Source organism: Symphalangus syndactylus, chromosome 1 (assembly GCF_028878055.3).
Source record: "Symphalangus syndactylus isolate Jambi chromosome 1, NHGRI_mSymSyn1-v2.1_pri, whole genome shotgun sequence".
In the NCBI taxonomy this organism is placed as follows: domain Eukaryota; kingdom Metazoa; phylum Chordata; class Mammalia; order Primates; family Hylobatidae; genus Symphalangus; species Symphalangus syndactylus.
The window spans coordinates 78,736,197-78,762,445 of NC_072423.2; the positions used below are offsets into that span (position 1 = coordinate 78,736,197).

Here is a 26,249-nt window from a genome sequence, read left to right on the forward strand (position 1 = left end):
GTCTAAACCTGTACTACAAATCTGAGGCACATATATATTACAACCAAAGCCATTACAATGCTCGTGTATTTTTATACTCTTTTTTTTTTTTTTTTTTTTTTGAGACTGAGTCTCGCTCTGTTGTCCAGGCTGGAGTTCAGTGGCACGATCTCGGCTCACTGCAACCTCCGCCTCCCGGCTTCAAGCAATTCTCCTGCCTCAGCCTCCCAAGTAGCTGCGACTACAGGCGTGTGCCACCACGCCTGGCTAATTTTTTTGTATTTTTAGTAGAGACGGGGTTTCACCGTGTTAGCCAGGATGGTCTCGATCTCCTGACCTCGTGATCCGCCCGCCTTGGCCTCCCAAAGTGCTGGGATTACAGGCGTGAGCCACTGTGCCCGGCCTGTATTTTTATACTCTTAATCAGCATTCAAAGTCATTCATGACTAGGCTCTATCCACTGAGCACAAAGATACAAAAGACAGTTCTTGCCCATCAACTGAGGTGCTGTCATCTGAAGTAGATAACCATTTTAAGTTTAGTTACTTAAATAACTGAATACTTTAGAGAACAGGAAGTAGATGTGTCAGAATTTTGTTTCTACGAAGTTTTTTTCTATTCTCTTAGGGCAAAGGTCTGCTGTAGGCTTTAACCTCATTGCTCTAGAAGAGCCTGGGCAGTCACAGCCGCCATTAAGATGGGCACCATCTTCTAGAACCATGAGTATGGTGTGATGGTTCCTCCAAAATTGCTTAGGAGAAAACAGATTTACTGTAGTCTTGTATCTTTTTTACATATATTGTTTTCAAACAAGCAGAATGTTTTATTTTACTGACCACGGCTTAGAAGAAGCCTTTCAATTTTCTTTTTTAACATGTTTGAACAAGCAGACGAATGAAATGTATTTCACAGAAACCACAAAACCCACGTCAGGGTAAAAGTGTTTTTGTTTTTTTTACCTGACAAGTCAAAACTGTAAGACATGCTAAGTGGCCGCATTGCTGAAAAAAAGAAAACAAACAATAAAAAGAAAATAATTCAGCTGTTAGGAATATACAGGGAGGACAAAAAAGGGAATGGATTAATGAAGACCCTTAGTGGCTACATGTCAGACTCTAAGGCAGAAGCTAGTGAATGAAAATCTGAAATACATTAAAACCATGCAAGAGTCTTAGTTTCAATTATATCACTAAGACTTCAAATGGAGTAACAATAAAAGGAAAAAGTAACTTTTTAAAAAACAAGTTAAAAATGAAAGCATGATAAAAATACAAACATTTTAAAGAATCACAGAATAGGATGTTTGACTTAAATATAGATTTTTTTAAAAAGCCATGTTTTAAAACATGATTTTAGGGAACATACAACTCTTTAAAATTTCAGAGTAAATTTATCCTTCAATAATTTATGTCAGGATGAAAATTTGGCTCTCAGAATAAAGGTGAAACAGTTCATAAAAAATTCTCAGTTCAGCTAGTTCAGCAGCATCACCACTATGTGTCAATAAACTATCTATTGTAGGCCGTATAACACAGTAGTTGAAGGACAGTCCAGACTGCCTGAGTTTGAACCTCAGCTCTGCCACTAACTGGGAGTGTGACCCCAGGCAAGTTACTTAACCTCTCTGTGCTTTAGTTACTTCATCTGTAAAATGAGAATAATCCTATCTTATGGAATTGTTGCAAAGATTAAATAACTTCATGTAAAAAAGGTGCTTAGAATAGTACTTGACACACAGTAAAAACTGAATATAGTAGTCCTTCCTTATCATAGTTTCACTTTCCATGGTTTCAGTTACTCATGATCCAAAAATATCAAATGAAAAATCCCAGCAATAAACAATTCATAAGATTTATTTATTTTGAAATGGAGTCTCGCTCTGTTGCCAAGGCTGGAGGGCAGTGGTGTGATCTCAGCTCACCACAATCTCTGCCTCCCGGGTTCAAGCAATTCTTGTGCCTCAGCCTCCTGAGTAGCTGGGATTACAGGTGCCCACCACCATGCCCGACTAACTTTTGTATTTTTAGTAGAGACAGGGTTTTGCCATATTGGCCAGGCTGGTCTCGAACTCCTGATCTCAGGTGATCTACATGCCTCGGCCTCCCAAAATGTTGGGATTACAGGCATAAGCCACCATGCCCGGCCAATTCATAAGTTTTAAACTGCATGTTTCCTGAATATTACTTTTTCTATTTTATTATTAGTAATTGTTGTGAATCTCTTACTGAGCCTATTTTATAAAATAAACTTTTGCATAGGTATGCATGTAAAGGAAAAAGCATGGTACATATAAAGTTTGGTACTATCCATCGTTTCAAGCATCCACTTGGGGTCTTGGAATATATCTCCCCCTCAGATAAAGGAAGACTACCGTAATTATCATTTATTTTCTTTTTTTTTTGAGACGGAGTCTCACCCTATTGCCAGGCTGGAGTGCAGTGGCTGCAGTGGTGCAATCTCGGCTCACTGCAACCTCTGCTTCCCAGGTTCAAGCAATTCTCCTGCTTCAGTCTCCTGAGTAGCTGGGATTACAGGTGCCTGCCACCAGGCCCAGCTAATTTTTGTATTTTTAGTAGAGACTGGGTTTCACCATGTTAGCCAGGATGGTCTTGAACTCCTGACCTTGTGACCCGCCCGCCTTGGCCTCCCAAAGTGCTGGGATTACAGGCATGAGCCACTGTGCCCGGCCTATCATTTCTTAAAAATGAAATTATTATTTCCTGTTGAAGCACTCTGCTTTTAAAATTTATGCATGTAATAACCACTAAATTGTATACTTTAAATGAGTGAATTTTATGGCATATAAATGCCATAAAGCTCAATAAAGCTGTTAAAAAGGTTATTGCAGAGATGTGATGACTTTAGGTATTCATGACAGCGAGGATTATCTATTTTCACTGCAGTCCAAAGCTCATACCAGTACCTTTGCATCAAAGAGAAAACATCTTTCCTGTGACACAGGCTCAGCCTTCCTAGGATTGTTCAGAAACCAGCACATCAGGCACTGAAGCACAGGACTTCAGACAACCATTGGCCAGTCTTCCCTTCCTCTCCAACAAAGCATAGTCTTCGTTTTCCATTCCAAAAACTACATCTACCAGGACTTCCCATATTCTCCAAAACTGCTGAAGCCAAAGCAATGCCTCACTGAATATCGTTTGTCATATCCTTTCTTCCATTCTTTTAAATCCTCTTCATATAAACAGGGTAGAATAATTTGAGATGTTAATTATTTTTCCTTGTAATTTTTTTGTCACCCCATTTCACAAAGTTGGCCCCTTGGTGAAACTTTGTTGTCACCAAAGATAACCTTGCCTTCCTGACTTTTGATTTCTGGAAGCCTGAGGTCCTGGTGGGGATTATGCCCAGTGGGGAGGGCCTTTGTGGCTGGAGACGGACACACTGCAGAGCAGCAGTAGCTTTGGAAGTACAGGCATATCAGGCACAATGTCTCTCCAGTTGCTGTTTTCCAGGGAGACAGACTCTAGACTTCTAATACCCCAATTTAATGGAATGTAAATATGTCTCAGTGTGTATTTTAGCAGCTGGTTTTAAAGGAACAATTTTTATTTACAACCCAAAAGCTCAATATTAAAAAAAGATGACGTGAAGGAAAAGTACTGATTTACATCCCAAACACACATTAGCAAGATGTCAGAATCATATGTAGATGTTTTTAGATATACATACGTCAATAAAGGGGATATGCATGTCAGATGTGGCAAATCAACTATTATTTAACAATCATACTGTTTGAGGACTGGGAAATAATATTTTAAGTATTTTCATCCTAATATAGAAGTTAGGATGTATGTTTTAAACAGGCATTTTACTGTGTTTTAGTTATCTCATAGGAAATTGGTTAGGGATTTTGTGTTGATAAGAATAATCTTCCTTGGGTCAGGTGCGGTGGCTCACGCCTGTAATCCCAGCACTTTGGGAGGCCGAGACGGGTGGATTATGAGGTCAGGAGATCAAGACCATCCTGGCTAACAAGGTGAAACCCCGTCTCTACTAAAAAAAATACAAAAAATTAGCCGGGCGTGGTGGCAGGCGCCTGTAGTCCCAGCTACTCGGGAGGCTGAGGCAGGAGAATGGTGTCAACCCAGGAGGTGGAGCTTGCAGTGAGCCAAGATCGCACCACTGCACTCCAGCCTGGGAGACAGAGCGAGACTCCGTCTCAAAAAAAAAAAAAAAAAAAAAGAATAATCTTCCTTGAACTTATCTTGGAGAAGTTTTCTAGAAAAAAAAAATCTTCCACTCACCATTCAAAAAACTGTACTTCTAAACTCCTATATTATCTACTCTAGATTTTCCTAATTATGTATAGCAAATAAAGTATTACATATTATCAAAGCACTCTTCCATCTTCTCTAATATCTTCTTATTCTGCTCTTTTTTTCTCTAGCACATGAATATATCTTTTGAAATAAGGCTGACTACTGTGTTAAGAAGGGGATGCAATTATTTCTTGGGAGATGACATTTATATATTTTCCAATCTCTATACCAAAAAGAGGACAAAAATTGAGGATCATGGCAATTAAGATGTTTAGAAGAAAACAAATAATCAGAGACATGAACAAAGACTGATGTACAAAAATAGTAATTTCAGACTTACTAGGAAAAAATGGAAAAAGCTTGTGAATCAGGAAAATAGGTAAATAAAACCCAATTTAGCCATCTGTTAGGAGATTACATCCTTATAAATCGTATTTGGAGTCATATTTAATGACATAGGAAGATGGTCATGCCAAATAAAACATTAGATGCAGAGAACAGAGTACTGTATATACACAGTTTTCATCCTCACTTTGTAATGCACAAGTAAATTCACAGTGGATGCCTCTGGCTGTTGTAATTATGGGTAACATTTTCATCTTTAAACATTCAGACATTTTTGCCATTGCTGCAGTGAGCTCCTACTTGCAATTACATGTAGGGGAAAAGTGATACAAATATTTAGGGAAACTTTTCTTCAAGTTAATTCTGCCAATATTATCAGAACTGAACTCCCCAAAGCAAAACTGTATAGTAAGAACCAATGTAGTTCTGTAGAAAAAATGACCAAAATCCCTTACTTTACAATTAGGGTTTAATATCAATTTGAACTCGGAATTCTAGAAGTAACACTCTCACAGAACAGTATCTTTCTGTAACAGCTCAATTCTGGTGGTTGTGAAATACCAACTGTCAAGGTTAAAATAAAGACATACTTAACATAAAAATGATATTTAATTATTCTAAAGTAGGGTTCCCATTAGCAACTAAATATAATTTTAAAAAGTGAAACTGAAGAATATGTATGTGACAAAGGCTTTCTATGACAGACTGAATCACTCATCAAAAAGCTCCCCAACAAAGAAAGGCTCAGGACCAGGTGGATTCACTGGTGAATTCTACCAAATATTGAAAGAAGAATTAATGCCAAGCCCTCTCAAGCTCTTTCAAAACACTGAAGATGAGAGAACACTTCTAATTTTGTTTTACGAGGCCAAAAACCCCAAAATTACAGGCTAAAATCCTGAATGAATATAGATTCAAAATTCTGAACAAAATACTAGCAAACTGAATCCATCAGCACAATAAAAGGATCATACATCATGACCAAGTGGGATTTATCCCTGGGATACAAGGACAGCTTAACACATGAAAATCAATTAACATGATACACCACCATAACAGAATAAAGAATAAAAATCACATGATTATTTCAAATGCAGAGAAAGCATGTGACAAAATTCAACACCTTTTCGTAATAAAAACACTCAACAAATTAGGAATAGAAGGAAATTACCTCAACATAATAAGGCCACATATGGAAAGCTGACAGCTAACATCATACTCAATAGGGGAAAACTGAAAGATTTTCCTCCAAAATCAGGAACAAGGCAAGGATGACCACTTCTATATTCAACACAGTACTGGTAGTTCTAGCCAGAGCAGTTAGGCAAAAAAAGAAATAAAAGGCATCCAATTGGAAAGAAAGTAATAAAAGTGTCCCTGTTTGCAGATGACATGATCTTATAGATAGAAAACTCCATAAAAATTTTTTCAATACACTATCAACAAAAAGACAATCCCATTGACAACAGCACCAAAAAGAATAAAATATCTAGGAGTAAATTTAATTAAGGAGGTAAAAGATTTATATACAAAAACTGTAAGACAGAAACAAATGGAAGAATAATGTTCATGAATTGAAAGACTTACTGTTAACATGTGAATACTACCCAAAGCTATATACAGATCCAACAGAATCCCCATGAAAACCCTAATGGTATTTTTTACAGAAATAGAAGATAATCCTAAAATTCCTAGGGAACCACAAAACACAATGAATAGCCAATCAATCTTGAGAAAGAATAACAAAGCCGGAGACATCACACCTTCTGATCTTACAATATATTATAAAGTTACAGCAACAAAAACAGCATGGTACTGGCAAACAACAGTGGAACAGAACAAAGAGTCCAGAAATGAACCCACACATATACAGTCAACTGATCTTTTTCTTTCTTTCTTTCTTTCCATGGAATCTTGGTGCCACCCAGGCTAGAGTGGAGTGGTGCAATCACAGCTCACTACAGCCTTGATCTCCTGGGCTCAAGTGATCCACTCTGAAGCTTTGTCACCAGAAAGTACATTTAATTATTTCAACCCATGAGAGTACTCTGTACAGTCCAGTGCTGTACTAGGGACACAACAACGAACAAGACAGACATGGGCCCTGTCATCACGAAGGTCACCCAACAGAAGGGTCAGGATTAAACAAGGAAAATCAATATGGAATGGTGGAAGAGTTCAAGACTGGAAGCAGGAGAACAGTCAGTGCTGCTGCGACAGATGACAGCTTCGGCTGGTATAGTGGCTGCTGGGCTGAGAAGAGTAGAAGATTAAAAAGATCCAGAGGAAGTAAAATCAACAGGGGTTGGCCATCGGGTAAGAGTCAAAGATTATGTTAAGGTTTCTACACTGGGAAAACAAAATGCGATGGTTTGGGGAGAGACAGGATGAGTTCACTTGTGGACATGTTGGGTTTGTCTTGCTTGTAGGATATGAGAAGACAGCTGGACGTATGAGTCTGCATTTTTAGAGATCTGCAATGTAGACTGTGAGCTGGAAGGTAGTCAGAAACAAAAACCATGGAAGAAGGTATGGTTGCTTAGGGAGAACAGAACCCAGGATAGAAACTTTGAAGTCCAAGAGTCTGAAAAAGGCAGAAGAAGAGATCAGAGGAGAAAACTAGCAGAGTGAGGGTCACAGAACTAGATCCTTTCCTGTTAAGGTACCACTATAGACTGTTTTCCTAAAGGCAGTTTCTCTGGATTCTTTGGGCATTTTTAGTCTTACAAACTGAAAGACAGTCGTATAAACAAAAATGTTTACAGACATCTTATAATATGGCCTTTCTATAAATCAAAATCAATATGTGCTTATAGTATACACTAAAAAATAAAAAATAATAACTATAAAGGCCGTTTAGAAATAAGTTAAGTGATATCAGGTAATAACATGCTTTCATGACATAATACCGTATCTTTAAACCCATAATAAAGAAACATAAGGTAAAACTATATATCATCTATATTTCTAAAATATAATACCTTATCTTTATATATGCAATACAATTTATAAAGTATTTTTACCATAATCCTATTTAATTCTTACATAAAACTCATAATGTAGGTTAAGAGGAATTTTTATCCCCCTTCTGCCAATGAAGAAAATGATGCTCAGAAAGGTAAAGAGACTTTCCTAAAACCTCAGCCTAGAGACTGGCAGAGCTCTTTCAATTATGGCACGATGTTCTCATATAGTTCAATATTAGATAGGCAGAAGGATTTCCCACCCTATAAATTTCAAGTAAGTGTGAGGGGGTATGTATATGAGAGAGTGAGAGGGAGAACAAGTAAGTGAGATACAGAGAAATGAACACGGAATGAGAACTCTTTACTTTCATGGGGCTGGGTGTATAAAGATCCTTTTCCCAGGGGATGACTCTAGACTGAGTATAGGAAGCAGTGGACTCACCTAATCTGCTACGTCTAATCTCCTCTGGTGAGACAGGCCGAAGCTTTCTTTCTGCTTTAATTTCTTCTAATATTCTTTCATGGAGGCTCCGTGGCCGTGGTGGAGTTGGTTTCAGTTTTCTGGCTGAGACCTTGAAAGTAAGGAAAATGGCTAAAGACTTGAGTAATTAAGTAATTTTTACTGAAGTCTAGTCATACAGTACAGTATTATAAATTACATTTCATTGATTGAAACACTGCTTGATAAAAGACTACTTTCAAGTCATTAAATATTAAGGTTCCTAAAGCAACAGGGAGATTACTGGATATCAGAGTGATTTGGTTATACATTCTCAAATTGTATTTTATTGCTTACAGAAGGGGTCTCGCTCTGTTGCCCAGGCTGGAGTGCAGTGGTGCAATCTCAGCTCACTGCAACCTCTGCCTCCCGGGTTCAAGCGATTCTCATGCCTCAGCCTCCCGAGTAGCTGGGATTACAGGCGTGTGCCAACATGCCTGGCTAATTTTTGTATTTTTAGTAGAGATGGGGTTTCACCAAGTTGGTCAGGCTGGTCTCGATCTCCTGATCTCAAGTGATCTACCCTCCTCAGTCTCCCAAAGTACTGGGATTACAGGCATGAGTCACTGCACCTGACTACACCTCTGAATGTCTAAGCTCAAGGGGTCCCTCTGCCTGAGCCTCCCAAGTGGTTGGGATTCCAGGTACATGCCACTGAGCCTGGCTTGCTCAACTAATTTTAAGCAGTTATAATTATGTTCCCTATATGCTAGCACGATAGGTAATCAGTTGCAATGTAGGCTATTACTACTGCTGTTTTTTCTGTGTTTTTGTTTTGTTTTGTTTTTTTGTTTTTGAGACAGGGTCTTGCTCTGTCACCCAGGCTGGAGTGCAGTGGCTCACTGTGGTCTTGACCTCTTATGCTGAAGTGATTCTTCTACCTCAGCCTCCTGAGTAGCTGGGACAACAAGTATATGCCACTGCACATGGCTAATTTTTTTTTCTTTAATTTCTTTGTAGAGACAGGGTCTCTCTATGTTGCCCAGGCTGGTTTTGAATTCCTGGGCCCAAGCAATCTTCCCATCCTGGCCTTCCAAAGTGCGGGGATTACAGGTGTGAGCCACCTCCCAAAGTGCTGTGAACATCCCGCTCTACTGTTTTTAAAACTAACATTTTTTAGTAACCCCCCATAACCTTCTTAGATTGTTATTATCTTCATTTTATAATTGAGGAAATAAAGACTCCGGGAGGCTGATTAGCTGCCTCAGAGATATGTGGCTGCTCAATTGTGGAGCCAGTGTTCAAGTCCAGGTTCACATGGTCCATGCTCCTTCTATTCTACCATGACCTACCATCCTACCATGACCACTCTGGCCTCAGAGACACAGTGAGACTCTGTCTCAAAAACAAAAAGAATATAATTTACAGCTGGGCTTCATCTTTAGAGTAAAAAACTCAGAAAAAAAAACTTGGCTGGGTGCGGTGGCTCATGCCTGTAATCCCAGCACTTTGGGAGGCTGAGGTGGGTGGATCATGAGGTCAGGAAATCGAGACCATCCTGGCTAACATGGTGAAACCCCGTCTCTACTAAAAAAAAAAAAATACAAAAAAAATTAGCTGGGTGTGGTGGCGGGCGCCTGTAGCCCCAGCTACTCGGGAGGCTGAGGCAGGAGAATGGTGTGAACCTGGGAGGTGGAGCTTGCAGTGAGTCGAGATCGCGCCACTGCACTCCAGCCTGGGCAACAGAGCGAGACTCTGTCACAAAAAAAAAAAAAGAAAAAGAAACCCCATCTTTACTGAAAATACAAAAAAATTAGCCAGGCGTGGTGGCAGGTGCTTGTAGTCCCAGCTACTTGGGAGGCTGAGGCAGGAGAATGGCGTGAACCCAGGAGGCGGAGCTTGCAGTGAGCCGAGATTGCACCACTGCACTCCAGCCTGGGCGACAAAGTGAAACTCTGTCTCAAAAAAAAAAAAAAAAAAAAAATACAAAACCTCCCAGGTGGCCCTCTTTGCCTTCTTTAAAAAAGATTTATAAAAAGGATCATTAATTATGCTTTAGTTGTATACAAACTGAGAAATACTATTCACTTTCTAGTTACTTTATGTACACTCTTTTGAGAGGCTTTGGTGAGCACTGGCTATTGAGCCGGGTAAAAAAGAAATAAGGAACAGAAGAAACACAAACCAATGTTCCAACAGATTAGAATATTCTGAGTCTATGGTTGCTAGAAAGAACTCTGCTAACGGAGGAACATGATAATTAACATAGAAATGGATGTACAGCAGGGTGGATTTATTATAAAATATGTCAATATGACAATTTAATCAAGGAGGGGTAGTTGCATCCTATAGTAAACTGGAAGGACAATCCATAACGAGACTATCCAGTAATATATTTAGCTGTTATCTAGGAGGTATATGGCCAGATTTTGCACCATGACCCAGGTTGTTTTGAGTAAAAGTATCCTAAGACAGACTTGTATTAAATAATTTTAAGATTTTTCAGTGACTTAAGAATGTAATTTACAAGGCCAGCTGTGGTGGGTCATGTCTGTAATCTCAACACTTCAGGAGGCTGAGGTGGGAGGACTGCTTGAGGCCAGGAGTTTGAGACCAGCGTGGGCAACATGGCAAAACCCCATCTCCACAAAAAATTTAAAAAGTTAGCCTGGGCATGGTGGTGCACACCTGTGGTCCCAGCAACTTGGGAGGCTGAGGTAGGAGGATCACTTGAGTCCCAGGGGTCACTCCAGCCTGGGTGACACAGTGAAACTCTGTCTCAAAAACAAAAAGAATATAATTTACAGCTGGGCTTCATCTTTAAAGTAAAAAGCTCAGAGGAAAAATCACCTAGGAAAGCTGAGTTCTAGAGATGACACCCTAGAGTAGAATAATTCATTATGATATCTCCAATCTAGAGAACTATGTCGAATTACATACTGGATTTAAAGGAGGTCTGGATCTGATGAAGTCGAGGATGATTTCATGAGCACTCTTTTTTAACCGAGGGGGAATATCACCATTCACCTAAAAGGAGACAAAAAGCAGAAGATTCATGTGACTATATGACTATCATGAATTTCTAGGTATAGCTGTTATCTCAAATGTGCCACAAAATTAGTGAAGTGTAATTATCAAGGATACATTTCAAATCAATAAAGTGGGAGTAAATGGCTGAGTGATTCAGAGGAAAGACTGTGAAATTGAAGAAAATCCAAGTTTACTTTAATTCTACGACTTTGGGAAATTTCAACAAAAAGTTTCTAAAATTATGAATGTAAATGGAATAAATAATACTTGAACTTATTAAGTATTTTATGATTAAAAAAATTTTTACCTCTTATTTTCCTCCTTGTAAAAAAACCCAGGTAGGCCAGGAGCAGTGACTCATGCCTGTAATCCCAGCACTTTGGGAGGCCGAGACAGGATGATCACGAGGTCAGGAGATCGAGATCATCTTGGCTAACAGTGAAACCCCGTCTCTACTAAAAATACAAAAAATTAGTTGGGCGTGGTGGCAGGCACCTGTAGTCCCAGCTACTCAGGAGGCTGAGGCAGGAGAATGGCCTGAACCCACGAGGCGGAGCTTGCAGTGAGCCGAGATCACACCACTGCACTGCAGTCTGGGTGACAGAGCGAGACTCTGTCTCAAAAAAAAGAAAAATAAATAAATAAAAATAAAAATACAAAAATTAGCCAGGCATGGTAGCAGGCACCTGTAATTCCAGCTACTTGGGAAGCTGAGGCAGGAGAATCGCTTGAACCTAGGAGGAGGAGGTTGCAGTGAGCCGAGATCACGCTATTGCACTCCAGCCTGGGCAACAGAGCAAGACTCCATTGCAAAACAACAACAACAACAACAACAACAAAACCCTACAAAAACCTAGGTAATAGAAAAAAAACAGGAAAAAGATTCACATTTTGTAAATAAAACTAAAGCACAGAGCAGAGGATATCTGCCTCCATCCACAAAACTTTTAAGTAGAAGAGCTATTGTGGAGGACCAGTCTGTCTCTGATTCTACTCTAATGTCCTCTCTTTTTAAAGCAATGTGTTAAAAACAATTTTTTTTAGAAATTTTTTTTTAAACCCAGAAAACCACAAGAAGTAACAACTTAAATTCCCATTCTGACCACTTAGAAGGCACAGTCATGACCAGTTTGTCCTATTTGTTTCCTGGTCTTGTTTGACAAAATAGAACCTCAATGGCCACTCCCATGCCTTGTCCCTTCCCCAGATGTGACCACCATATTGAGTTCAGAGTGTGAGGCAAGCCTGCTGGGGCCTACTCAATATCCTCCCTATGCTGGTCCTCCCTCTCCCCCAGCCCTGAATGAGAGCAGGACGGCCCAGAGCAAGCTTCAGGAATAACTGCTGCTGTTTGAGCCAAGCCAGGCATATGACTGCTAGTTTAAGGAGGGTGATCGAGAAGCAGAACCAGTGGCCTAACCTGGCACCACCCACTATTTGTGGATTTCATATTATGTAGATTTAAAAAAACCTTATTTTACAAAACAGTTTAATCAGACTTTTCTATTCAGGACTAGTCTACTCCTGAATAACATGTATCTTTCTGGCTAATTTTCACATGCTTTCTTTGTATCCTAAGAGCAGAAATGAGAATGGATTAACTGAGGCCAAGGCTATATGTTCCATTCCCAAAACAAGCACATTAACTGTAACAGTCTTCTCAGTAGTCAAGAGGCTGTATCCTGGGTCCCAATTACAGATGCGGGACAATGCTCCTGAGGGAGGCAGCAGGCCATTATGGACCTAAGTCAGTACGGGTGGAGGAAGCTCCCTTATCCAAATGTTTGGGACAAGAGTGTTTCAGATTTTTGAATATTTACATTATACTTATCAAAAAATCTGAAATGTTCCAATGAGAATGTCTTTTGAGTATCATACTGGCCCTCAAAAAGTTTGCTGGAGCACTTCAGATGTCCAGGTTTGTGACGCTAAACCTGTATAAGGATAAGTTTGTGTGAAAAATATTTTGCTGCTGGGTCAGTTAAATTATTTTCCTGTAAGTAAACAAGCTCTCTGAAGCGAAACGAGAAATGATTCCTGGATGAACACAAATAGTAGATGCTTAAGTAAATAAGATCAGTTATAGAAACTTGGTATTATTTTTGAGCAACAATGCCTTAAACAAGCAAAAAACTTCTTTTTTGTATTTTACTTAGTAGAGACGGGGTTTCACCATGTTGGCCAGGCTGGTCTTGAACTCCTGACCTCAGGTGATCCGTCCACCTCGGCCTCCTAAAGTGCTGGGATTTCAGGTGTGAGTCTGGAAGCCCAGCCCAACAAAAAACTTCTAATACATAAAATGATCTCCTCTGAAAAATTTAAAACGTCTACCCTGTACTCAATCTTGTTTCTGAAATAATTTTCTTTTTTTGCGACACGGTCTTGTTCTATGACCCAGGTTGGAGTGCAGTGGCGTGATCACAGCTCACTGCCATCTTGACCTCCCAGGCTCAAGAGATCCCTCCACCTCGGCCTCCTGAGTAGCTGGGACTACAGGTGTGAACCACCATCCTCAGCTAGTTTTTTATTTTTTGTAGAATTGGGGGTCTATGTTGCCTAGGCTGGTCCTGAATGTTCAGGCTCAAGCGATCCTAGCACTTGGCCTCCCAGTGTTGGGATTACAGGTGTGAGCAACTGCACCCTGCCTATTTATTTATTTATTTATTTATTTATTTATTTATTTATTTTCATGGAGATGGGGTCTCACTAAGTTGCCCAGGCTGCTCTCAAAGTCCTGGGCTCAAGCAGTCTTCCTGCCTTGGCCTCCCACAAAGTGTTGGATTGCAGGCATGAGCCACTGTGTCTGGCCTTTTATTTTTATCTTAAATAAAACAGAACCATTAATGATGACATAAGACCACAGCTAATAATCTACAAAACCAACTTATAGTTTAGTGATTGATATTGGTCCCCTAATGAAATTTCAAGAAGTGTGAGGTTAGGGCCAAACATCCTTCTTTGCATGTTGATACCTAGTTGTCCCAATATCAATTGGTGAAGAGACCTATTCTTTCTCTATTTAGTGGTCTTGGCACCCTTGTCGTAAATGGACTGAACATAGGTTTATGAGTTTGTTTTTGTACTCTGAATTCTGTTTTTTATATCCTACACTGTTTTGACTACTAAAGCTTTGTTGTAAGTTGTAAAATGGGGATGTGTGAGTCCACCAACTTTTTCTTTTTCAAGATTGTTTTGATTATTTGGGATTCCTTAAGATTCCGTAAGAATTTCAGAATTGATTTTTCCACTTCTGCCAAAAAAAAAGTCACTGGAATTCTGACAGAGAATAATGTTTGACCCTTACCTCACACCGTATATATAAATTAACTAAAAAAAATTGATCAAAGACTTAAATATAAGAGCTAAAACTATTTATAAGTGTCTCAGGTGAGAACATAAGGGAAAATCTTCATGAACTGGATTTGGTAATGAATTCCTAGATATGACACCAAAATCACAAGCAACAGAAGGAAAAATAGATAAATTGTATTTCAGCAAAATTAAAACCTTTTGTGCATCAAAGGACACTATCAAGAGAGTGAAAAGACAGTCTGCAGAATGGGTGTTTTTCTGTACTTGCAAATTACCTATCTGTCAGGGGTCTACTATCCAGAATATATAAAGAACTCTTGCAACTTAACAGCAAAAATACAAACAATCCAATTAAAAAATGAGTACAACACAGCCATAAAAAAAGAATGAAATCATGTCCTTTGCAGCAACATGGATGGAGCTGGAGGCCATTATCCTAAGTGAGCTAACTCAGAAACAGAAAACCAAATACTGCATGTTCTCACTTATAAGTGGAAGCTAATACTGGGTACACATGGATGCAAAGATGGAAATAGTAGACACTGGAGAACTCCAAAAATGGGGAGGTTGGGAGGGGGGTCAGGGTTGAAAAGTTACCTATCAGGTACAATGTTCACTATTTAAGTGATGGGTACGCTAGAAACCCAATCTCCACCAGCATGCAATATACCTATGTGACAAACAGGCACATGCACACCCGAATCTAAATTAAAATGTAAAAAAAATGAATACAAAATCTGAACAGACATTTCTCCAAAGATATACAAATGGTCCACAAGCACATGAAAATATCTATGACATTGTGAGTCATCAGGGAAATGCAAATCAAAACCACAATGAGATATCATATCACAGTTAGGGGAGTTACAATTAAAAACAAAATGAACAACAGCAAGTGTTGGCAAGGATGGGAGAAACTGGGCCCCTCGTACATTGCTGGTGGGAATATTAATTGGTGCAACTGCTGTGGAACACAGTTTGGCAGTTTCTCAATAAGCCAAACATAGAATTACTATATGATCCAGCCACTCCACTCCCAGGTATATACCCCAAATCACTGAAAACAGGTATTCAAACAAAAACGTGTACAGTACTATACACGGCAGCACTACTCATGCTAGAAAATGAAAGAATCCAATTGGAAAGAACCCAAATGTACATTTGGGTCATGAATAAACAAAATATGATATATCTGTACAGCCACAGAACGAGTAAAGTAGCTCGCTGGGCACGGTGGCTCATGCCTGTAATCCCAGCACTTTGGGAGGCCAAGGAGGGCAGATTACCTGAGGTTGGGAGTTCGAGACCAGCCTGACTAACATGGAGAAACCCCGTCTCTACTAAAAATACAACATTAGCTGGGTGTGGTGGTGCATGCCTGTAACCCCAGCTACTTGGGAGGTGGAGGCAGGAGAATGGCTTGAACCCGGGAGGTGGAGGTTGCAGTGAGCTGAGATCGCGCCATTGCACTCCAGCCGGGGCAACAAGAGTGAAACTCTGTCTCAAAAAAAAAAAAAAAAAAGAAAGAAAGAGCAAAGTACCTCAGCATGCTACAATATGAATGAACCTTGAAACATTATGCTAAGTCAAAGCCAGACACCAAAGGTCATATATGATGAGGCAATATGCATGAAATATCCAGAATAGGTAAGTTCATGGAGACAGAAAGCATATTTGTGGTTACCAGGGGATAAGGGGAGAGAAGAATGGGAGTGATGCTTCATGGGTACAGGGTTTATATAATAAATGGGTACATGGGTATATATAATAAAAAAGAAAACTGGAAGAAAAAAGTCAGACTTTTTTTGTTTGTTTTTGAGACGGAGTCTCGCTCTGTTGTCACGCTGGAGTACCAGTGGCACGATATCAGCTAACTGCAACTGCTGCCTCCCGGGTTCAAGCAATTCTCCTGCCTCAGCCTCCCGAGTAGCTGGGACTACAGGCACATGCCACCACACCCAGCTGATTTTTGTATTTTTAATAGAGATGGGGTTTGACCATGTTGGCCAGGATGGTCTCAATCTCTTGACCTCGTGTTCCGCCCGCCTCGGCCTCCCAAAGTGTTGGGATGACAGGCATGAGCCATGGCGCCTGGCCCAGGTGTGGTGGCTCATGCCTATAATCCTAGCACTTTGGAAGGCTGAGGCGAGAGGACTGCTTGAGCCCAGGAGCTCAAGACCAGCCTGGGCAACATAGCAAGAACCTGCCTCTACAAAAAATTAAAAGGAATTGCCATGTGTGGTGGTGCACACTTGTAGTCCCAGCTACTTAGGAAGCTGAGATGGGTGGATTGCTTGAGCTGGGGAGGTTAAGGCTGTGGTGAGCCGTGATCATGCCACTGCACTCCAGCCTAGGCAACAGAGCAAGACCCTGTGTCAATCAATCAATAAATGTCTTTTATTTACCACAGGAGAAACATAATTATTTATGCTAGCAAACATTTTCCATTTTGGATGCACAGTTCTTTGTCATTCTGTCTATCACACACCATTACTTCCCTAAGCTTCATCTAGGGTGCTTATAACATACAGATTCCTAGACTCTAGCTGAGAACTGTTAAATCAGCAACTTCGAAAGGAATCTATAATTCTTAGTATCAAACAGGTTGACTACTATTTAGCACAATTATTTTCTCTGATAAAAAGAGAAAGATTCTTGCAGTGTAAAACTCTGCTAAAAACTAAGAAAAACAAAAAACAAAAAAGATTTAGCAATATCAAATATGACAGGTAAAATACATTAATGATAAATCAAATAGAAATGTTAATGATCTACTAGGACTTATTTTAACACTGATAGGAATTTTTGAATAATTCCTTCTGGATAACAAGGAAAATCACCTAAGATTAACATTAAGTGCTCCCCCAGTCAGAAAGGACAAAGTTCAAATAAGTACACATTTTTGAGAAAGATAACATTACCCAGTATTATCAATAGGAACAGTCTTGCAAAACTGGTAAAAATGTAAATTGGTACAACCCTTCTGGAGAGAAATCTTGCAAAATATTAAGTACTAAAATTTAAAATATACATTATAAAAAAAGCAATAAAATGTGCATTATATTGATCTATTCATCTCACCAATAAAAATTTAAACCATGGGGATAATTGGGTAGATGTCTGCATTTGGATGTTCATCATAATATGGATTAAAACAATGAAAACTGGAAACCACCAAATATCTATTAATAGGGGGTTGGGTACACAAGCCACGGCACACACATACAAGGAAATACCCCACGTGGGTGGGGTGCGGTGGCTCATGCCTGTAATTCCAGCACTTTGGGAGGCTGAGGTGGGTGGATCACCTGAAGTCAGGAGTTCGAGACCAGCGTGGCTAACCTGATGAAACCGCATCTCTACTAAAAATACAAAAAGTAGCTGAGCGTGGTGGCAGGCACCTGTAATCCCAGCTACTCGGGAGGCCGAGGCAGGAGAATGGCATGATGAACCCGGGAGGCGGAACTTGCAGTGAGCTGAGATCACGCCACTACACTCCAGCCTGGGCGACAGAGCGAGACTCCGTCTCAAAAAAAAAAAAGGAAATACCCTGTGTGTTCCTCCAGATGTTATCTATCTTTTATCTTCTTTTAAACATTCTTAAGCTCACACTGTTTGCTCACTGTCACTGTTGCCTCACCTACTACCATAAAATCTGGTTTCTCTCTTTTACTTTAATAAAGGATCAAATAATTTCCATGTTGCTAAATCTGTTAACCATTTCACAGCGACCTCTCTGAAACACTGCCTACTCTTCACAGCTGTGCCTCCACTTCCCCTGACTTTCCAGCCTTCTCTCTGACTATGCCTTGTCCGTCTTTATTTTGTCAGATTTCTCCACTCATCCTTCAGCGCCAAAGCTGCATGGGTTCGGTCCTGAGTCGTCTTTTCTTCTCACCTTTCCAGTTTCCTGCATTCTGTTCTATCCTCTAATGATGGTGAGTTGTTTTTGTTGTTCTCATGTGTCAGATCCCATTGTTTCTTGATCTTTGGGTATTTTTTTTTTTTTTTTCCCCTACTTAGCTGCTTCCCTACAGGTTATCAGTGGTTCCCAAAATACTGGAAGCTTTGAGAGAACAGACTGTAATACATCCTTCCAGAGTCAGAATAAGGTCTAGCACATAGAAAGTCCTTAACACATATATGTTAAATTAAAATAAAATTAAGAAATACAAGCAGCTAGCACAGATTTTTAAATGTTTAAAAGCATGAAATAAATGTAGATGTTAAAAATGAAAGAATATTTTTTCAGTTAAAATGGTCAGCCCCAAAAGACACCCAGTTTGTGCAAGGATGTGAAGCAATGGGCAAAACTATTCTGTTTAAATAGTCATCATCACAGTATTTCTGAGGGCAACTGGGGAATATGTACATAGCACAGAGCACTGGGGTTAGAGAGAATGAGGCTGACCCTCAGCTCTGCCTTGTAACCAGCTGTCTGAACTTGGGAAGTTACTACTGAGCATCTTTAAATTTCAGTTTCCTCATCTGTAAAGTAAATCAGATTTGATGAAAAGTAAATAAATATAATATTTAGTTGAAATGTTTAGCTTATTAAAATTAACAAGCAGCTCAAATAGCCATTTAAACCAATTTGCTATAAAACCAGGTGACGTGGCTGGGCATGGTGGCTCATGCCTGTAATCCTAGCACTTTGGGAGGCTGAGGTGGGCAGATCACCTAAGGTCAGGAGTTCAGGACCAGCCTGGGCAACATGGTGAAGCCCTGTCTCTACTAAAAATACAAAAATTAGCCAGGCGTGGTGGCATGTGCCTGTAATCCCAGCTACGTGGGAGGCTGAGGCACGAGAATCACTTGAACCTGGGAGGTGGAGGTTGCAGTGAGCCAAGATCACACCATTGCACTTCAGCCTCAGCAAAAAGAGTGAGACTCTGTCTCAAAAATAAAAAACAAAAAACCAAGTGATGTTTCATAAGAACCTTCTAACATAAAATAACTTTGATTAAATTTCCTCAAAAATGTGGATAGAATTTATTAATTCATCCCATAACTATTTATTGAGCACAGTATTCAGTATTTGGTTGCATGTCAGGCCCATGTTCTTGTCAAAGGGGATAAACAGTGAAAATAACTAAGTTCTTGTCTTTGTAAGGGAGACAGACAATAAATCTGGAAATAGACTGCAATGTCAGCTAGTGAAACACAAGAGTAAAGAGATGGAGAAGACTTTTCTAATGAGGGAAAACTTGAGCACAGGCCTGAAAAGTAAAGAGGCAAATTATGTGGCTATGTGGGAGAGGAGAGTTCCTGAGAGAAGGAATATCCAAGGCAAAGGCTCTGTTACAGGAGCACACTAGGCACTGCTGAGACACTGGCAGAGATCAGGGTGGCTAACAAGCAGAACCCTGCAGGGAAACGTAGCAGAAGATGAGGTCTGAGAGGTAACCTGGATCCAGCCGTATGGGCTGTGCCGGCCACAGTAAGGACGTGGAGTTTCTTCTGAGGGTGATGAAGAGCCAGTGGAAGGTTCTGAGTAGAGCAATGACATGATCATATTTTTTACTTAAGAAGCCTACTTGGTTGTTTTTGGGAAAAATAAATTGAAAGGGGCAAGGGTGAAAGCAGGAAGGCCACTTAGAGGTTACTGTCATAGTCTGATGAGAGATGATGGTGGCTTGGAATAGAAGATATTTTGGCCAAGTGCCGTGGCTCATGCCTATAATCCCAGCACTTTGGGAGGCGGAGGCAGGTGGATCACTTGAGCTCTGTCAGGAATTTGAGACCAGCCTGGGCAACATGGCAAAACTCCATCTCTACAAAAATACAAAAAACACTAGCTGGGCGTGGTGGCACACATCTGTGGTCCCAGATACTCAGGAGGCTGAGGTGGGAGGATCACTGGAAACTGGGAAGTTGAGGCTACAGTGAAACTGTGATCGTGCCACTGCACTTTAGCCTGGGTGACAGAGTGAGACCCCGTCTCAAAAAAGAAAATCTCTCAAGTGGAGATGGAGAGAAGTGGTCAGAATCAGGATATATTTTAAAGGGAGAGCTGTCAGAATTTGCTAATGAACTAGATGTTCCACATCTAGGAACTTAAGGATTTCATGGTGGACATTTAAAAAGATTTACACACAAGGATACACAAAATATGTTGCTTATAAAGGGACACAAGGTGATTTGTTTAATAAACTCCGGAATAGCCATAAGCTAGAAAAGATATAGCTATTTAGAAATGATAATGTTGAATATATAATGACATGGAAAAAAAAATCACGATATGTTAAGCAAAACAACCAGTAATAAAACAAAGCATTCTATATTAACTCACTTTGTCCAAATAAAGTGCATAGAAACAAGGCTAAAGGTTATTGATCAACATGTTAATAAAATTTCTCTCTGGGTTATGGAATTATATGTTTGTAACTTTCCTTCTTTAAGCTTAATGTATTTTCCAAATTTTCTACAATGATCAAGTATTACTTGTATAAAAATAAATAATTTTTAAAATTTAATATTAAAACTATTTTCAACAAATGCAATTATGGATGAATAACCATTTGAGTCCATTAATAGTTTTTTGTTTTTCTTTTTTGAGACAGGGTCTCACTCTGTCGCCCAGGCTGGAGTGCAGTGGCTCAATCTTGGGTCACTGCAACCTCCACCTCCTGGGTTCAAGCAATTCTTCTGCCTCAGCCTCCTGAGTAGCTGGAACTACAGGCGTGCACCACCACGCCCAACTAATTTTTGTATTTTTTGGTACAGACACGGATTCACCATGTTGGTCAAGCTGGTCTTGAACTCCTGACCTCAGGTGATCCACCTGCCTCGACCTCCCAAAGTGCTGGGATTACAGGAGTGAGCCACCACACCCGGCCTGACAGTTTGGTTACTTACCATCACTTTTCGCAAGGTGTATCTTTTGCAGCGAATGTCATCCATTAACATCTCATAAGGGGTGAGCTGATATTCAATGGGCAAAGGGTTGTACTGCCGCTCTTGGACCTTCTTAAGTTTTACCCCATTCCTCAAATCCCTCATCACCTGTACCCAGAATCGTGCCTGAAAGAACCAAGGATAGAGAGACATCAGTGAATAAATGTACTAGTTTCTTCTAAACAGCTAGTCATACAGAATAAATGAAGAGCTTGGATTACAAAACAATGAGTAAACCAACCAAAAACTATTTTAAAAATTAGATTTTGGGTACTAAAAGATGGGTGGAAAGCAAGTAGAGAATCCACAGGCTCTACCTGCTGAGGCACATGGGTTTAAACCTGAGCTCCACCACTGTGGTAGGCTGCATTAAGGGCTCAGGTTCTTCATGCTTTCCGGTGTCTATGCCGTTATGTGTGACTCTGCTCACTAAAGGGGATTATATTTCCCACACGCTGACTTTGGATTTGGCTATATGATTTGCTTGGCCACTGGAATAGTGGTGGGTGTGATAAGACCAAGGGCTTCAAAAGCATATGTACAATGGGCTTGTCCCTTGTGTTTCTATTATGGCCATGAGAATGTCAAGCGTGGGTTAGCCTGTGGTCCCAGGATAAAGATGAGATACCTGTAAAGTGGAGTTACCATAGGGGATCTGGAGACCCATGAGCTAGTGAGTGCTTCTGCTTTATGCAGCTGTGATTTTGTAGTGGTTAGTTACACAGTATTACTGTGACCACAGCTGACTGAGATACGGCCACTTGCCAGCTATTTGACACAGAGCAAGTTGCTGCACCTTTCTGAGCTGTAGTTTCCTCATCAATAAAAGAAGTGGTACTTTATTACTTGTTGAGAAGATCAGAATCAGTAGATGGTGTTCTATACATAGAAAATACTAAAAAAGGCTGGGTGCAATGGGTCACACCTGTAATCCCAGCACTTTCGGAGGCCAAGGAGGGTAGATCACCTAAGGTTAGGAGTTCGAGACTGGCCTGACCAATATGGTGAAACCCTGTCTCTACTAAAAATTCAAAAATTAGCTGGGTGTGGTGGTGTGCGCCTGTAATTGCAGCTACTCAGGAGGCTGAGGTAGGAGGATTGCTTGAACACAGGAGGTAGAGGTTGCAGTGAGCCCAGATTGCGCCACTGCACTCCAGCTTGGGCAACAGAGTGAGACTCTGTCTCAAAAAAAAAAAAAACATAAAATAATACAAAATCTATTTATATTTGTCTTATTATACTTTAACACTTTTGTTCTCCTGCCTATAATGTGTCAAAGTCTCTACTTGAGTGAAGTCCATCACAATATTTAGCTAAAAACCTGTAACTTGTTAAAATTAACAAGTGACATGGCTGGGCGCAGTGGCTCATGCCTGTAATCCCAGCACTCTGGGAGGCTGAAGTGGACGGATCACGAAGTCAGAAGATCGAGACCATCCTGGCTAACATGGTGAAACCCTGTCTCTACTAAAAATACAAAAAATTAGCCAGGTGTGGTGGCACGTGCCTGTAGTCCCAGCTACTCAGGAGGCTGAGGCAGGAGAATCACTTGAACCTGGGAGGTGGAGGTTGTAGTGAGCCGAGATAGCGCCACTGCACTCCAGCCTGACGACAGAGATTCCATCTCAAAAAAAAAAATAAATAAATAAAGTGACACAATAGTTGCTTAAATATATTTGCTGTAAAATCAAGTGATATATTGCATAAGAATCTTCTATGTAAAATAACTGATTAAATTTCTCAAAACGTCCTCAATAACAATTCATAATTAAAACAAAATGTTGGGTTTGGACAATGAGAAGGTACCAAAAAATATAAAAACCATACCATTTCCCATCCTCTTGTTCCAAAAAGGATTTGAGGTACTTATGGTGTACCATTAGATGCCTCCTAAAATATTCATATTTAAAAAGATTCTTAGATTCTGCCGTTAAAGATGTTCTAAAATAATATCCCTAAAATATCCGCATTTCTCTCAGGAATGCTTTTGTCCCAACTTCCACATTTCTCTTATTCATTCCTTTAAGATGCAGTTCAAATATCATCTCATCTTTTAAAAGTCTCCCTTTGGGCTTCAAATTAGGGGACAGGGGACAGTTACCCACATTAGAAACTTTTGCTATAATTTATAAAAGGATTCAAACACACTTCGTTTTTTTGTTTGTTTGTTTGTTTTTCAGATGGAGTTTTGCTCTTGTCGCCCCATGTTGGAGTGCAATGGTGCGATCTCGGCTCACTGCAATTTCTGCCTCCCGGGTTCAAGCGATTCTCCTGCCCCAGCCTCCTGAGTAGCTGGGATTACAGGTGCCTGCCACTACGCCAAGCTAATTTTTTGTATTTTCAGTAGACACAGGTTTCGTCACGTTGGTCAGGCTGGTCTTGAACTCCTGACCTCAAGTGATTCAGCCGCCTTGGCCTCCCAAAGCACTGAGATTACAGGCGTGAGCCCCTGTGCCTGACCCACACTTTGTTATATAGTCGGTTTTGTGTGTATGATTGTTTGGTTAAAAAATCTTACATACTACTTTTCAGAAATTAAAGTCACAGTTATTATATAAAATAACAGACAACTGTCATTGTATGCATTCCTGGAGATTATAATTTATCCCTTATCCCATTAGGGAAATTCTGAAACTAGAATCTGCTAGTAAAGACATTCTAATTCTCTCTCAACTCTTTGCTCTTTTCGTTCTAATCTTTCTAGGTAATTCACTTGGTGGTCTTATGAGGAGGAAGCTGGTGATCTATGCAGATATAACTCCCTCTGGAGTTACTGCCTCTCTTATCAGGGATGACACTAGTTTTCAAATGAAGGTGGCTTACAGTAAGAAATTAAATTTTTACTTTAGGTTTATACTAGCTGTTTGCTAACTTCTGAACACTAGAAGTTATTTATCTGGTTTCAATGGCTGAGAAAACCAATTTAAAATTTATTGGCCAAGATGATATACACCTAGAACAACACTATCCAAGTATTCTTCATAAAGGAAAATCAATCATCAATTTTATTCTAAAATGACAAATAATACCAGCTTTTAAGACAATGTAGGCAAGTATTTTTGTTTTGTCTTGAATGTTCCAAATATCTTGAAGATATCTGTCAATAAATTAAGAATATTGCAAACAAGAAACAACCCAAATGACCAGCAACAGATGAAGAGATAAACTGCGATATGTCCACACAATGGATTACTTCTCAATACAGATACAGACAACAACATGGATGAAATCTCAAAACAATTATGAAGAGTGAAAGAAGCCAAACCAAAAACAGTACATACCAGCTGGGCGCGGAGGCTCATACCTGTAATCCCAGCACTTTGGGAGGCCAAGGTGGGCGGATCACCAGGTCAGGAGTACAAGACTAGCCTGACCAACATGGTGAAACCCTGTCTCTACTAAAAATACAAAAATTAGCTGGGCGTGGTGGTGCGCACCTGTCATCCCAGCTAGTCAGGAGGCTGAGGCAGGAGAATTGCTTGAACCCAGGAGATGGAGGTTGCAGTGAGCCAAGATCACGCCACTGCACTCCAGCCTGGGCGACAGAGCGAGACTCCATCTAAAAAAAAAAAAAAAAAACCCCAAAAAACAGTATATACCATATGATTACATTTATATAAAATTCTAGAAAGTGCAAACTAATCTATAGTCACAGAAAGCAGATGACTAATTGCCTGAAAACTGGGGGAGGGAGGCAGGAGGTAGGATCATAAAAAGGTATGAGGAAACTTTGGGTGTGATAAATAGGCTCATTATTTTGATTGTGGTGATGGTTTCATGGGTGAATATACATATATGTACAAAATATGTCAAAATTATCAAGTTATGCATTTTAAATATGTGCAGCTTATTGTATATCTATTATATCTCAATAAAAGTTAGAAAATAATGTGACAAACAATTAAAACCTAACATGGTCAAAAACAACCCATTCATATGATAATGGCACGATTTATCTAGCATTCTTAAACTAAAAAGTCAGAATCCTAAAATGTGCCTTCCCCCAATACCTGGACTTCAACCCTTTTTTTTTTTTTTTTTTTTTTTTTTGAGACAGAGTCTCCCTCTGTCGCCCAGGCTGGAGTGCAATGGTGCAATCTCAGCTCACCTCAACCTCCGCCTCCCAGGTTCAAGCTATTCTCCTGCCTCAGCCTCCCAAGTAGGTGGGATTACAGGTGCACACCACCACGCCCAGCTAATTTTTGTATTTTTTAGTAGAGATGGCTGGTCATGTTGGCCAGGCTGGTCTCAAACTCCTGACCTCAGGTGATCCGCCCACCTCAGCCTCCCAAAGTGCTGGGATTACAGGTGTGAGCCACCACGCCTGTCCTTGGACTTCCACAATCTAACACACTCCACAACATTCACTGTCTGTCCCCAACACTGTCATGTCTACCAACTCTAAGTTTTATATGACAGCAGGGATTTTTGGAGTCACTAGGATTTAGTACTATGCCTGAAAAACTGTAGATATTCAAAGTGTGTCACATGAATAAACCACATTATCTGTTTTACAAATCTGTCTTCTGTTTTAGACTGAGTTTTATTGGGAGAGAGACCCCATATTGTTTATTCTGCATTCCCGGGGTCCTCACACAGATAACTGTTCATTGGATAAATAAATGTACAACACTGTTAGTTTCACACTTAATCCTGAAAACATAGCTTAAACTTTAATTTATACACAAGAATATGTTAAGGCAGGGGTTTGCAACCCCCAGTCCACTGACTGGTACTGGTCTGTGGCCTGTTAGGAACTGAGCTACACAGCAAATGAGTGGTGGATGAGCAAGCACTATGCCTGAGCTCTGTCTCCTGTAAGATCAGCAGCGGCATTTGATTCTCAAAGGAGCACAAACCCTACTGTGAACTGCACATGTGAGGGATCTAGGGTGTATGCACCTTACGAGAATCTAATGCCTGATGATCTGAGGTGGAACAGTTTCATCTTGAAACCACCCCTCCACCCCGAATCCTTGAAATTGTCTTCCACAAAACCAG

The 26,249-nt window shown here is 40.1% G+C and overlaps 1 protein-coding gene across 10 annotated transcripts in view; it reads right to left on the reverse strand.

Annotated features, from left to right (window-relative positions):
* LOC129460740 (centrosomal protein of 76 kDa) overlaps positions 1-26,249 on the reverse strand; it is a 269,467-nt gene that overhangs the window by 39,337 nt on the left and 203,881 nt on the right. For 6 of the 10 annotated variants that reach the window (XM_055239056.2, XM_055239047.2, XM_063641292.1 and 3 more), the window contains 4 exons: positions 21,210-21,374; positions 10,950-11,036; positions 8,013-8,142; positions 939-980 (listed from right to left, as the gene is read on the reverse strand). In XM_055239056.2, coding sequence (XP_055095031.1) covers positions 939-980; positions 8,013-8,142; positions 10,950-11,036; positions 21,210-21,374 — 424 coding nt within the window. The remainder of the gene's footprint in view (positions 1-938; positions 981-8,012; positions 8,143-10,949; positions 11,037-21,209; positions 21,375-26,249) is intronic. The other 4 variants (XM_055239053.2, XM_063641323.1, XM_055239059.2 and 1 more) reach the window with 1 other exon arrangement.